At 46.0% G+C, this 14,657-nt stretch overlaps 1 protein-coding gene and 1 non-coding gene across 2 annotated transcripts in view; one reads left to right on the top strand and one right to left on the bottom strand.

Moving 5' to 3' along the window:
- Window positions 1-418: 418 nt before the first annotated feature.
- On the top strand, window positions 419-491 carry Trnar-ccg (transfer RNA arginine (anticodon CCG)). The gene has a single exon. It is a non-coding gene; the product is annotated as a tRNA-Arg (tRNA).
- A 1,846-nt stretch (window positions 492-2,337) lies between these two features.
- The window catches only part of LOC144152616 (uncharacterized), a 29,222-nt gene continuing 16,902 nt past the window's right edge, over window positions 2,338-14,657 (bottom strand). Inside the window, exons 4-5 of the mRNA XM_077683952.1 lie at window positions 12,485-12,565; window positions 2,338-2,625 (exon numbers count right to left, since the gene is read on the bottom strand). Of these exons, the coding sequence (XP_077540078.1) occupies window positions 2,483-2,625; window positions 12,485-12,565 (224 nt within the window). The 3' untranslated portion in view covers window positions 2,338-2,482. The remainder of the gene's footprint in view (window positions 2,626-12,484; window positions 12,566-14,657) is intronic.

Below are 14,657 nucleotides of genomic sequence, written 5' to 3'. Positions count from 1 at the left end.
TAAAACTCATCGGAGCACCTGGACAGAAAGCAGAAGCCGCAACAGCAACCACCCCTAAAAAAGAGAAAAAAGCCAAAGACAGCTTCGCTTTAAAAGCCTTTCTGCTGCTGCGCCGTTCATGCCGATGCCTGCTGTGCTGCACAAAGTATGGGATACCAAGGGACAAAAACATGGTATCGAGTCCGGCGGCTGCAGCTGTCCTTGGACGTAGGCGAACAATATAGAACGCCTTTGTACGAATATTTTGGCGGACATTGGCGTTCTTCGGTTGGTTTGAGTTATTCCATAGTCCTCCAACGTGACGCGTTTCATAGGCCTGGCGTGGGTCTGACAATAAAACTGAATGGGAACAACGTTTTATGCCTCGAAACAAATTTTAAAAGGTAAAATAGCATCGCTCTCAAGGCCGAGCAACCTCGTCCGCGTGGCCTAACGGATAAGGCGTCTGATTCCGGATCAGAAGATTGCAGGTTCGAATCCGGCCGTGGACGCTTTTGTTTTACTTAGAAAATTTTCTTTGCGTCGTTAGTGGCCGAGCTTTTTTGCCTTTTATTTTTCTAGTTAAATCGTTGTTATAAACTGTTTCGTAAGAACAATATTGGAGGGCTAATGGCCGATGACTCAAGCTCCAAGAGGACCCTTACCGATAGTGTCCGCGCGTTCCACGAACCTACGAGATTCACTCACTTGCAAAACAACTCGCCCATCTTACATCGGCTGTCAGCCCTGCCAGAAACCTCGATGCCAAATTTTCCCCCGTATGACGACGGCCACCATAGCCACTAGTACAGCTTCCAGTTTTAAGCTTAACATCAAAGGACATTTCACTTGTGACACAGAAAATGCTATTCATCGGCTCGAATGCGCGGAATGCCGACTTCAGTATATTGACCAGACTGACAACTCTTTGAGACTACGCTTCAACTATCGTAAGTCACACCTTAGGACCCTTTCCAATCTGCCGTTATCGAAACATATAAACGTAACTGGCCATTCATTTGATAAAATTAAAGTGACAATCATTGTATCCGGTTTCTGTTCACCCCATGTTAGAAAAGTCAGCTAATCCTATCTTCTTCACAAATTCAAAACTATGACTTCAGGCTCAAACGAAAACATTGGCACACTTGCCTTTTTTGTGCACTCATAGTCGTCTGTGTGAACCTTCATATCTTGATTATAAATCTTTATTAATGGGCATCGTGTATGAGAATGAGCGCGTGCCCGCAGTTTTGGTCGTATATTTTCTATGTTTAAGCTCCACTATCAGTTTCTTGGGACCCATCTTACATTGTTTAATAGTGACACATTGGTCGTATGTTGCTGTGGCTATGTCTTTTCACTCTGTACTGTAATTGCGTGCTGGTTTTGTTGTATTGCACCCTGTCTTTAGAATCTCGTTTTTATAGTTTGCTGCAGCCATGACTGAAATGTCACTGTGAAAGCCAGTTATGTTTTGATATTTCGTCGCACATCATTCTTAAAGATTTATCAGCTGTTGGTCTAAGCTAAGGCCCCTGACGCCTTATAAGCTTGTGCTCGTGGACTTGGGTTTTATTCTGACGACAGCTTGTCCCAAGCCGAAACGTCAAGAAAGTTGTTTACCCGTTCGTCTTCTTGCTCTACGGTATAGGATGTTGTATATTTATGAAGAAGAGGATGATTCACAGGGAAAGCCATGAGCCGACAGAAGAGAACGAAGAAGAAGACGATCGAAAACGGTGTACGTTCATAGCGGTCTGATGTAAATAGAGTAATTCTTTCCTTTTATGGCGGCTTCGTACTCCTTTCTTTCACATCTTATGGAGAACACAACAAAAGAAAACTTTGAACAAGGTGGCGACGTTGCCGACGACATTTCAGCAAAGAATCTGGAACACAGGCATTTTCGCTTTTCGCGTCCATAAGAAGAGCGTCCGCCCCGGCCGGGAATGGAACCCTCGTGATTGGGCTCGGCAGCACAACGCCCTAGCCACTGAGCCACCGCGGCGGGTCATGACCCCATGCATGGCATCGGTTACCGAACTTGTCATAAAGTAGTTCAGTTTTAGTAAAGCAAAATGAACTTTGGGGAAAGTAGCATGACCTCCTCTGTTTTGTTGTATGGAAACCCGAGAGCCCTGAATATGAAGACGTACGGGACTGTTTTTATTATTATTACGGGAGGTGCGGACGATAACGTTGCAGCGAAATGTGGTTTCTGTGAGCTTGTCGGAAAATCTGTTTCAAAGTAGACCACAATAAAGCATTTGTGAAGCGAAATGTCATAACATATGCAGGATTTAGAGGATCGGAATAAATCATGACAAGAAAAGCAGTTGTAAATATGGCCTTTTATGAAGTGTTGAAATAAAAAAAACCCCAAATAGACTTTACGGCACTGTAACAAAGAGAGTTTTGGGTGATCAAAGCATGGCAATTCATGATGTGCGGCATCGGCGAGGAGAAATTCTTGAAGAAAAACACCTTTTTTTCTGCTATCCTATTTTGAAGAACTCTGGCGGCGTTTGGTACATTTGTCCTTGTCGTAAAGCAAAACTCCTTCTCCGCAGATATTCTTGTACTGTTCAGTGCATTCCTCTGGAACGTTGTCAACAGAATCGTTGTTGACAAAGAGAAGGCACACTGAAAAGAAAGCACGTAAAGTGTGACTTTATGATAATCAACGTTTATGCACACGCCATATTCCACAGGGAACAAAAGCCATGCCACATTTGCTAAAACTTGCAATTAACAACATCATTGTTGTATTTTATTGGGATCTTGAGCCCACGCGGTATGTTCGCTGCGGGAATTTCTGCTGTGGCGTCAATAGAAATCCCAAAAGTATATCGCTATCATTTTATGTGATTATTCCCGTATGCAGTTTTTTAGGTTTGCTTGATGGGTATACGAGACAATTTTTTTATGAGGGAACAGACCATCAACTGGGCCTCCCAACGTCTACAAGCGCGGGGTTGTGGATGTTAAACGCCTAATTAAAGAGTATCGATCACCAGATTGATAGTCTTATAAAGTTCGATTAAACGGTTATTCTCCCCTTTGATATGATACTGAAACAGTTTTTTTAATCCATTAGCCGTACCTTGAGCTTAAACTGTGCAGTAAAGACGTGCTGTTATTGGTCGATTGGTTTTTACCATTACGAAATGGCTACGTATTTAAAAACACTGGAGCATGTTCCTACTCTTGAGCCGTAAGCTCTGCTAAGGCGCACGTCTTATGCAGAAAGAGGGGGTTAGTTTTTCCTGAGTCAAGTAAACGCGATATTTTTTGTCTCCCTATCTTCGTCTATGCGTCTCTGTCTGTCTGTCTGTCTGTCTGTCTGTCTGTCTGTCTGTCTGTCTGTCTGTCTGTCTATTCATACGACCAGCCACAACTGAAATTTTTAAACAAAGTGTCACAAACAAAACATTTCAAACAGCTAAATCAGGTGGCATACTTCCCACTTGTCAACATTTTTCAGCAGAGTGATAACATTGGGAATAGTTGAGGCAAGACGTAAATAGACGAAGGATCCCAGCAGTGTTGTCTTATTTAAAATTTAGAGGCGCGTGTGTCGGAATTTTTGTAGCCAAAACGAAGGCGTTATAAACAACGGTTTAACCAAGAAATACCAAAAGGTTCGCGTTCTAGTGTCCATCTGGAAGCAGCTCCCCAAGCGTGGCCTCCGCGATCAGATGTCGGTGGAGGCGCGCCGTCGGCAACTGATTCCAGAGGCCACCCCCCCAAGCTCAGTACAAACAGTATGACGCCACAGAATACCCGCGGGCAGTGCGAATGCGAGAAATTGAATTGAATTGAGCAAGCGGCCATCGCGATGAATGATGGGAGGTTCGAGGCACGAGGTATTCGTAGCGTGGAGTGGTGGGGTAGTGGGTATGGCAGGAAGACGGGAGCGGAAGAGTCTTAAAGGGACACTGAAGTCCTTTGTAAACATTGCGGGATTACTAGCGCAAATTGTAGTCCGGAGTCCATAGGCCATGTTTTGACCAGTCTGAGCACGTCTACGCGAAATTCGTTAGTAGAAAAATCAATTCGAAAATGCTGTCCTCCTTTCTGCACCCTCGCCAATTTTCTGTGGCGCTTTCATGTGACGTCAGGAGGCGATGAGCTGGCAATCGGCTACGCTACTGCACGGCCATCCGGCCTTTCTACAGAGTCAGCCGGCCCAGCGTTTAGTCCGCCGGCCGCCGACGGGTCGTCGCAATTCGCTCGCTCAATTGAAACTAAGCCAAAACACGTTTTTGAATGGAAGAATGTGCCTTTCGTTACTTTGTTAGTTTGTACACTGTATCAAGCTCCGAGTCCGGGTCGCTCCACACAAGTGCTGCACAAGTGCACATGCGACGCTTCGCTGACTGGTACGCTAGTAGGAAAATCTAAGGCCACTTGAAGGCGGGAGAGGAGTCGCCGAAGTCAATATAGGTACCGAGGAAATAAAATCAACTGATACTTTTACCGTACAGCGTAAAACTACGGAGCACGAAGCACTTTCTTGCGCTGGGAGAACAAGCGCAGCGGTCAGCAAGCACGACCACACATCTGCGAACGCTTTTCCGTCTAAGAAATGCAATTGCTAGACGTGAGATATTGTGGAAGTTTGGGGGACGCTTACTGCACGAGCGTTATACAACAAATAATCACCTTGAAATGCTAAAACTAAATAAAAGTGTAAACTGGTTGTAGATTATATACCTTTTATATCCAGCACAGTCAGCGCCGGCTCGTGGCCGAGTGGTCAGAAGCGCTAGGATTATTGTTTTGCAAGTCGTAAGTTCGAATCCCCGAAGGTACGTGCTTTTTTTTGTAAGTTGATTTTTTCGTTTGCGGCCGATGTTTTCTAAACTGAGTTCACCATTTTTGGGCCGTAACGTTCACTGCTCCACGAGCGAGTTCACAGAACGCGCGCACAACGACACTGGCACGCTAGCGAGTTCTCGTTGGCGTGCTGTTGCCACAAGCACCGACTACTTGCGGGCAGTGGGCACAGTCCAGAATCAACAGACCCTTGGCCTGGTGCGAACACACTTTTTACGATACAGGCATGAGTGAGGCAAACTCTAAGTATGGGAGAAAAGCGCATGGCATTTGAACATCTGCGGTGACGCGGAGGGCGTTCATCCACTGCGTAGGCCTCGGCTAGTGACTGCTACGATTCCAAGCCGTCCTGGGAGGCTTATCTTAGGCATTTTACAGCCGACAACATGGCAGAAGCGCGGTACGACGATTACTGAGATATCGAGAATGCCCATCCAACGATGCCGTCGGATGTCAAGCATGTTGTTTTACAGAACCGAAACCGAAACTTGTTTGAATGCTAACCGTGGACATCGTCCAATCATGGTGCCACCTCCTCCCGACGTCACAGCCTTTAGTTGGTGCGGCCGCCACAGACCGCGCATGGTAGATTTTCTTCCTTCCCGCTTTATGAAATAATTACCAATTTATCAACCGGATAAACGATGAAAAGTGCGGTAATTTGGGCCAGTCTACGGAGTGCAACAAAACCGGGAGCTTGACAAATTCACTTCAGTGTCCCTTTAAACGCGGGCGGGATGGAGAAGAGTGAATTTTACATTGAAGAGGCTGCGGTAGACTATGGTGGTCCGGCGACATATAGTCCAATACAAACCTGCACGCGGCCAATTTCTTTTATCCGGGAGCTTATTTGCCATAACTGAATCCCTAAAAAAACTGCGAAAGCGTTATTTCCAATAACAAATACCTTTGTTTGGAATACGACAAAATGTACTGCTCGGGGAGGTGACACTAGGTGCCCCATCGTGGCACCAACACTTTATCTTTGCTCTCGGAGAGAACAATAGTAATTTGGATAGGAACGTTTGGGTGATTGCGCTCAGACAATATTTGAAGCCGAATATCTCAAGCGTCGCTGGCGCAGAAACCACAAAATATGGGCTTAGGAACCCCAGTTAAGCAGACATTTTTGGCTCTATTTGGTTTACTAAACAGTTGGCAGTTAACGCAAGTGCGGCTTAGTTTGCGGGGTTTTATGTGCCGGTCTTTTTTGATTGAGCGGTTTAGCACGTTGCATGATTTGACTTGCAAGTTCCCATGCATATGAATATTTAATGTCGGTAAGCTTCAATGCTTGAAGTTTGCATTCTAAAGGTCAAGCAAAAGACGCAACGAGACCACGGCATTGTCACCGGGTCAAATTTGTGCCAATAGCGTGCGAGATCGAAAGCAACAAAATGTCAATGACAACCGTACCCTGGCATAGAAAATAGGAGACGAATTTAACGTTATTTGGTACTTAAATTGTTCGCCGTTCTTTGACTGGGCATATAAACAGCCTTGAATATACCACACCAAAAACGGATGAAGACGATGTAAATGAGAGACGTGTGTAATTTTCATTACCATTATGAGAAAGTTGCAAACAAAGGTCGTTGTTGGACTAGTGAAAGCAATTTTGTAATATAAGAACGGATTTCTCTTCTTTAACATCATCCTCCTTCCGCCCTTCCTACCTCCCTCTCCTTATTTTATTTTCAGCGCCCAAGACATACTGTCTTTTTTAACATTCCCGTCACAATAGCACAATCAACTTCCGATTCCTCATGCGCTTCCTCAATAGCATGCATGACCGCATGCGATTCTTTATGTATTTTCATTTACGTATTTCCGCTCGACCACAATTATTTCACCATTTCTTCCTCCCCTGCCCGCCTTAGAAACCCGCTTTCTGAACTGTTGCATTCGCTGCAGTCTCCCCGTGATTTCATCTCACCCTTCCTAAACACCCTTTCTCTTCCTGTGCACTCCTGTTCCGTTTGCTTCCCACTCGCACAAGTCCCTTTCTTAAACCATAGCCTACTTTTCCTCTATCTCATGCGCTCGTTTTCCCTCGTGTTTCTCCCTCCAAATGGTCCTCTTCTCCCTCTACTTCAGTAAAACACGAAAGTGTTTTATTCCGGGATACACAAACATTTGAGTGACGTCATATACGTCACGGAAATGACGCCTGTCAAGGCTGCACCCTTGAACATAGGGCGTTCTTGCGGGGAAGCAACCTTTAAAACTAAACAGTACGTTATACTTAGGGTTGTTCGTTTTTGGGTTTTATATTTTAACACGAAATTGTTTTATGCTGGGATACACCAAGATTTCACTGACGTTATATCCGTCACGGAAATGACGCCAGTACACCTTTGCAGAAGCGACCCGGCAGCAGGACGTCGCTCGCCAAGCACACCCACAAGACAGCCGCCGACCCACAAATCACGCTCAGCTGCAGATTTCGCTGCACATTTCACTTTCGTGTTTTACCGATCTCTGACAGAGGTCTTGGATCTTGAATCTTCTCTCACGCGTTTGTTTTCCTGCCTACCTCGCAATTCCTCATCCTCTTTTTACTTTGTATTTCCCTTCCAAACTGCAGCTACAAACCCCTCAGTGTATGTAACCCACAAGTCCGGAAAAACACCAGAAAATTTCTGGCTGGTTCAAGTGAGGCCAAGAAATGCAGAGTAAATGACTATAATATTTACGCGTTTCGTTGCTCAAGCAACTTGTTCGTCTTTCGAAGAGTGAATGAAAGAAACAGATATTCTACGATGCTATTTTGAATGGACAAACGAAAGGTCATTATAACACCCGGAGTGCTTGCAGTACAAAAGGTCACCTGAGATAAATTTGATACATTTGCCCCGACGACAATAGCTATATTTTTATGCCACTTTATTTTATGATGTAGAATCTGAAACCTCTTCACTTTTACGAAAAATACACTGAAAAAACCGTATCACTGCGATAGGCTATTTGAAGTGGGGTATTGAGTTTACGTACAGATGATAGCATGCCTATGTCATTCACTCCAAAAAGATGGTTTGACGTCTTCCCCGTTTTGAAGAGAGGATCCAAAGCCCCAAAGGTCATAATAAATTACCCCAATGACCTGTTTTACCATCCAATTTTCACATATTGCCTAAGCATCTTGTTAAACGCTGAGTCATAATCATCAAAATTGCAAAGTGATTTGTAAGGAACTGCAAAAACGCGCGTAAAATGGTTCCATAACTCATTCACGGGCTAAAAACAGTAAGTTTCACCCAAGCCTATAATCGCCAACGCATCTTAAATTCGCATTTCGTTTCCCTTTAAGACAAATAAACGTTTATCTCTCTCCCTGGCCAGCTTAGTGTTGTTGAGGATTGCTTACGGCATTTCAGGATATTTTGTATTATATTCAGGCTACTAAATGTTTCTCCAGCAAACCGCACAGGCTGCCTATATTGAAATTGACTTCCTCTGCGGGATATGACTGTTCTGACATATATGCAGATATATTTTCTTAGCTGTTTGCATGGGATCTTTAGGGAACTGCAGGCTGCCGTATTGAGTCTTGAACGCTCGCTTTCACAGTTTCAGCTACGGCTATCACCCACTAAAACAGAGCTACTCAGCGTTGACGGCAAATATCGCAGAAATTGAGACCAAATCATTTCCGCCCAGATCGGGGATACGCAGCTGGATTCTCATAACGGCACCATTCGTCTCCTCGGCCTTCCCATTAGCAGTTGCAATAGCCCCGTAAATGAATCCTTAATCTGAAAGCCACTTAGCGCAACACCTTGCACGCCATCCTCCGCCTCTCCAATAAGTTTGGTGGTGCCAGTCAGCAGGCTTGTACAATGCTTGGCCGTGCAATAGCACACGGGCGCCTCACTTACGGCTTTCCAGTATATGATCTTCGCGCAGCTCACGTAAAGGATCTTCATATATTAAATCGGCACCTTCTCCGTACAATTAGTGGTCTTCCTCAATTCACCCCTGTAGAGATTCTTCACAAAATTGTACCCCTTCCCAACCCTGATACCCTCATCGAAGAGACCAAGCTACGTCTTAAGGAACATCTTGAGCAGTCCCCCCAAGGCAAGGCTATCGGCTCATGGGACTATATGAACAGTAAATTCGACCCCACTTGTTACCCATTGTCCCTCCCGCCCTGGGAGCGCCCTGCGATCGGCATCCCTCGGCGTCGCCCTATACCTCGGCGGCAGGTGAGAGCACGCGAGTTATACGTTCGCACTATCCAGAACGACAAGATGGAGAACGAAGTCGACATCTTCACGGACGCCGCCGTGCGCGGCAATGAGGCTGCGATTGCATGGACATCTTCGGACGCCCCCTTGCTAAATGGTTCCCGGAAGGTCTCCAATACATATGGCCTAGCTGAAGAAGCTGAACTTATGGGTGTCGGGGGGGCTGTCCATTCCATCCGCGACAATTGTGACTCACTCTCATCCCGGAAATTTCGCATCATTACGGATGATTCTCACGTCGCCCTTAAAGAATTGAACCAAACATTTTCACCTAATCATACGGCCACGAATATACTACATGCCATCCGAGACCTTCAACTGGAAGGCATCGCCATCCGCATCGTCTGGTCCCCGGGACACACGCCTGGGGACATGGCAACCACGCGGCTCACACCGCCGGCCGGGAGAGACTTGACACACCTCCAGTGGTTTCCAGTGCCCCATTGCAACACCTACCACGACCAGACTGGCAACTTCACTTGCGGAAATTCAAGGCAGAGAGTCGCAAGAGGCTTCAAGATACCACCCCGTTGGGTGTACTGGGCCCGCTCAAGACGCTCACACGCTCGGGCGAGGTGGTAGCTAATAAGATTTACGCTAACACGACCCTAACCCCTCATGTACTACATAAATGGACCCACGGAGCCAGCTCGCACATCCAACGCTGCCCGTATTGTGACGAGAAGTGTATCCCTAACCTGTACCATTTGATATGGCACTGTGAGCACTTCAAGACCGGTCGCGAGCCACTATTGGACCTCGGTTCCCCACCCGGAGATGAAGAAGCGCACCTGCAACGCGTTCGAGAGGACCCCTCAGTGCTTGAGAAAGTTATTGAATACGCACTAACCAGTGGTCTTTACATGCTGGTGTAATAATCTGGACCGACACCTATAAAAATTGTCGCACCTATCTCTCACGGTTTTTGCGAACTATATGTTCACGGACTTTAAAATGCTATCCACCATTTCAGGCGATTGAACCTTGAACATTGTTTTTTTTTTTCAATTATTCCCTCCCTTCCTTCATGTCGCTTTCGTTCCCCAACAGGGCATTCATGCCCCCTCTGATAATAAAGGCATTCCTCCTCCTTAGCTGTTTGATATTTCCTTTGGAGTTTTGCGACTAACGGTTGGAGCCAGTGTTGGCGATTATTTTTCCACAGTTGAACAAATATTTCGCGTGCAATGATCAACACTCGAAGATATTTCCTGGAGTTTTGGGCTCCACCAAACTCCTATATTGTCACAGAGGAGCCACAGACGATGAAGCTGTGTGCTGGGGGTGTGTGACATTGCTCGGTTGATAGGATAGCCGATCATGTAAATATATCGCTTCGCATCCAATCATCGCTCCGGCCATTCGTCGTGCGCCGCGCAAAAGTTTGGTGGCGGGCGCGGTGTGCATCCAACTACTGGCCCTCCAGCATGGTCTGTCTCTACTCTTTATGAGTTTTTCGGAGGGTTTCTGGGTGGAATTGGCTCGCCTCAGCCCCGCAGCTTCATGGGCACATCCATGTCCCCAGTCCCCGTGGGTCCCCAGCCGATGACCCTCCGCGACCAGCCTAGACGTAACCGGCCGGGACAAGACCTGCCGATGATGCTGCTCTTCGCCAAGCAAACCGGTGCATCTCCAAGGGTCGTCGGCGTACCTCAGCTGCATTGACGGGCACCACTGGTTGTCGGAAGTGGTTTGTCAATCTCATGACATTTATCCTTGGCGGCAACGCCTTCTTCACTGTTTATAATCATGTCATTCTCATTCTAAGAACTCGCCCATCCACTGCACCCTCGAACGGGACGCCCGCCATCGACGAGAGGGCCATGTGGCGAAGCAACGGCAATGTCTATGAAGCTGTGTCCGCGTTCCGTTGCGTTGATGGGTGCTGTGACGTCCGACCTCATGTAAATATATCGCTTCGCATTCAACCATTGTTCCTGGAATTGCTAATGCTGCCACGTAACGATATTTTACCGCGTGAGCGATAAGCTGGGCATTGCGGCAAAATTTTTAGGGGTCTTTTTTCATTCCATCGCTGCTTTGTATCCAATGGATTACTAAATATTTATTTATTTGTAGATACGTAGACAACGTATTGTAGATATGTAGATTTGTAGATATATAGAGAACGATAGCTTGGGAAGAAATCAGGGCGAACCTCAGCAGCGCTGGCCACGTTGCGAAGGCCAGAAGCAGTTAGAGCGCCAGCTGCCACTTCCTCGGCGCGTCTTGTAACTGGCGACTCTTTCTATTTGTTTAAAGAGACCCTGCAGCACTTACCACAGTCTACTCGGAATGTATTTCGGGGTAAAGTCTAGTGTCCCCGTATTCTCCTCCCGCAACAATTATGAAAATCTTTTCACTATTACCGAAACTACGCGCGATGAGAAAGCGCGCATAATTGTTCTCTCTCAACTCGACCGCGGACAACGCGACGAAAGCTGCGCCTCTCTCCCGGAGAAGGGGGCGGCTCGCGGCATTCTTTTCTGCGGCCTTTTATGTATCACTGGCCGGGGAGTTTTCTCGTTTTCTCCGCAACGTAGAGGGGTATATTTCCGGTCTGGTACCACAAAAAGCACGCATGGCTGTTTGCTCGCAAGCAAGCGCTCAGGCCGGTAGGGCGTTTTTGAAGCAATAAAAGTTTGTTGTCGTGTGGGTCGTCACTCAAACACCGAGCGCACTCAAAACACAAAAGAAACGACAAAACTGTGCGTACTGGCTCAGACATAGAAGAGGTTAGTACACGGCGCCGACGACGGCAGATCGTCACAGGAAATGCGAGACATAAGCGGCGAAGTTGACCAGCAACAACCAATAGGACAGCCATGGCCTCAATGAAGTCGTTTTGGCCATGCCAGGGGTGCATAATGAGGAAAATCGAAGAGAGCGCGGTTGGTTTTTCGCGTCTTTCACAGCGGTTTGCGCGCTCTCCGTTTCATGCGCCCGTGTAATATTTGGCTCAGGTATTCCGGCAGTGTAATCTAAACGTCGCGCAGGTTTACTTGCACTGCTCAAAGAGTGTTGCAGGTTCTCTTTTAATCGAGTCTGCAACCAGCCCAGGTGCAAAGGGGAAGATATGGAAGGAAAGTAGCGAAAGACCAATACTGGTGAGTTGAAAAGGAGCTGCAAGCTGTCAATGTTGCTCATAAAGCGAGGAAAAGCCACCACTGAGATGGTTGGAGCTGTTTAAGCGCTATCGCCAGGACGGGAGAGAGATGGCGCGTAGCGGAGTTCGGAAGCCGGAGCAAGCCGGGCACTGGGGTCTATTGTTGAGTTTACGAGGCAGAAATACGTATGGCTCAAGAATTCTTAGAAGTGTACCAATTGCTTTTCAAAGATTTCACAGCCTATTCAAAGTGAACATAATATTTATGAATTGGTACTATCGCTTGGTGTGGGCACCAATATCTTACCGTCTTGGGTATCTTTTGCTTTGGCGATTATACATTTGTTGTCCGAGTACGGCCAAATGGCTGTCCAAGCAGTGTCCGGACCTGGAATGCAGCGTGTTTACAAAGGGTTAAATAGCACCCACTGGCGAACTTCTGATCCCAAAATATAGCTGAAGTATGAGCCCCGGAACTGGTTGAGCAAAACGTTCATTGGCGCAGTCGGAAATCGCTTTGTAGTGTGATAGGCTCTGAACAAGAAAACAACATATTTTGTTTAGGAGATGCAGAATACGAAAGAAATCAACAGTGGGTCATTTGAAAGGACGTTTCATAGCCTCGGGGCATCCTAATCAGTTGAGGTTAATAGGGCATATTACCGTGGGAATACGTCCAACGGCCATGATCAGCTTGTGCATGGGGCTGGTTATTATTGGGTGCATTTACTGTCACTTTAAACGTACTTGGGCTGCGGAGATGGATGAGTGCTCGTTTCTTTACTACACAGGGCAGGATGCGCAGTTTCACGAATAAATGGTGAGTGAAACGGTGTGATCGTGCATATGTTTAGACAATGTCAACGTAATTACTGTTGGGTCAATTGGAGATGGTACTGACTTGTATATTAGTGGATACACGTGTAATTGTCCGTTTCCGGGAGGCCACGTGTTGACAACCGACGGGAATTCCGTAACGTTTACAACTTCAATGTGAATACCAAGTTATGACATGTAAAAAACACTCAGAGTAATGGCACTGTCATCTTTGCGGTAAATATTCGTAGTCATATTATGTTTGTTTGGAAATGCTCTATAAATCAAGGCATACAGTTGTTTCTTGTAACCACACTCATTTTGTAGATGGCCACAGGGTGACAGCAGACGGAAATTATGTCACGTTTGCAACTTCATTGTGTACAAATAGTGACACGTCAAGGGAACACTGGTTAATGATAGGGTCGTCTTCGCGATACAGTTTTCGTTGCGAAAGTTTTGATGCAAAAAAGAGGTACAGCCGGTTCTTGTACCCATACTACGGGAATTATGTAGCGCTTAAAGCTCCACTCCGAACGAGTGATGTAATCCCAGGGTAATCAGGGTTTTCTATGGGCCAATTGTCATATGGTTCGTCTCGAGAGAGCTGTAAAAAACAAGGCTTACATCTGTTTTCTGCACGGAATCCGCCATTACTAGTGCTTGCAGCAGGGCGTGCTAGCCGCCTTAGACTTACGGACGGAGATAAAATGGCGTCGTAAACCTAACCATATTACAGCTTCGCTGAAAAAAAACTTTTCGGTTTCCTGCGGGGCTCCTTGTTTGAACGCGGTGCCTTGTTTATGCTTCTTGAAGTTTGATACCCGTTAGCTGCCCGCGCCATCGATGTGAACAAATTGTGCTTCTAAAAGTGACGCACTATTGCACTCTGGGGACTCAAATTGTCACTTCCTAGAAACGCACTTCGACATAGAAAACCATTTTATTGGATTTTGTTAATTTCCTTCAACTTGAATCACCACCATTTATTCATTGCAAGTTTAAAATTTTCCAGTTGCAAAGGAGTAGCTGGATTACGTGAAATAAATAATGAATGCACAGCAAAATTAGGAGAAGCAGATCACAAGTTGCCTTGACTGTTTTAACCAAAGATTAAAAGGTCGTATATAAAAAACTACAGTGAAAAGCACGGCGAGTAGTCAGGACCTCACCAACTTATCATTGCGCTGTCTTCCTAAGCGACATAAGAATTGTAAATATTGATGCGTATTGTCAGTCAATATTCTCATGCGAATGGACTCTATCATAATATTATGCTGTTGGTTGCGTTCAAAGTCACCCATTAAGCCCGGAAAAACTTTATAACACTAGCGCGACAGGAGTAATTTTAGCCGGTCTTTAAAAGCCGTTTTCATTTTGGGGAACACCGACGGGGTTCAGTGTTAATGGTATTGTCGCAAAAAAAAAGCTTCTTACTCCCACAGCATACAAAGCAACTTCGCTTACAACAGGCGAATGAAAAAAGTCACCTCATGTGTCCTCTATGCGATTCACCGATACCTTCCTCCAATCGCGCGCTAAATACTACATGCAACATGTTAGCATTTTGAGCTTGTCTCTGTAAAGTGTGATCGACAAAAAATTGCCAACACTGAAAGCGAGTACCACAGTCTATGGAGTATCTCCCTTGAAAATCGTGGCAA

The sequence above is a fragment of the Haemaphysalis longicornis genome, unplaced genomic scaffold, assembly GCF_048455015.1.
Source record: "Haemaphysalis longicornis isolate Haplotype H1 unplaced genomic scaffold, Haemaphysalis longicornis Haplotype H1 scaffold_9, whole genome shotgun sequence".
NCBI classification, from domain to species: domain Eukaryota; kingdom Metazoa; phylum Arthropoda; class Arachnida; order Ixodida; family Ixodidae; genus Haemaphysalis; species Haemaphysalis longicornis.
This window is presented reverse-complemented; position numbering and strand designations above follow the sequence as displayed.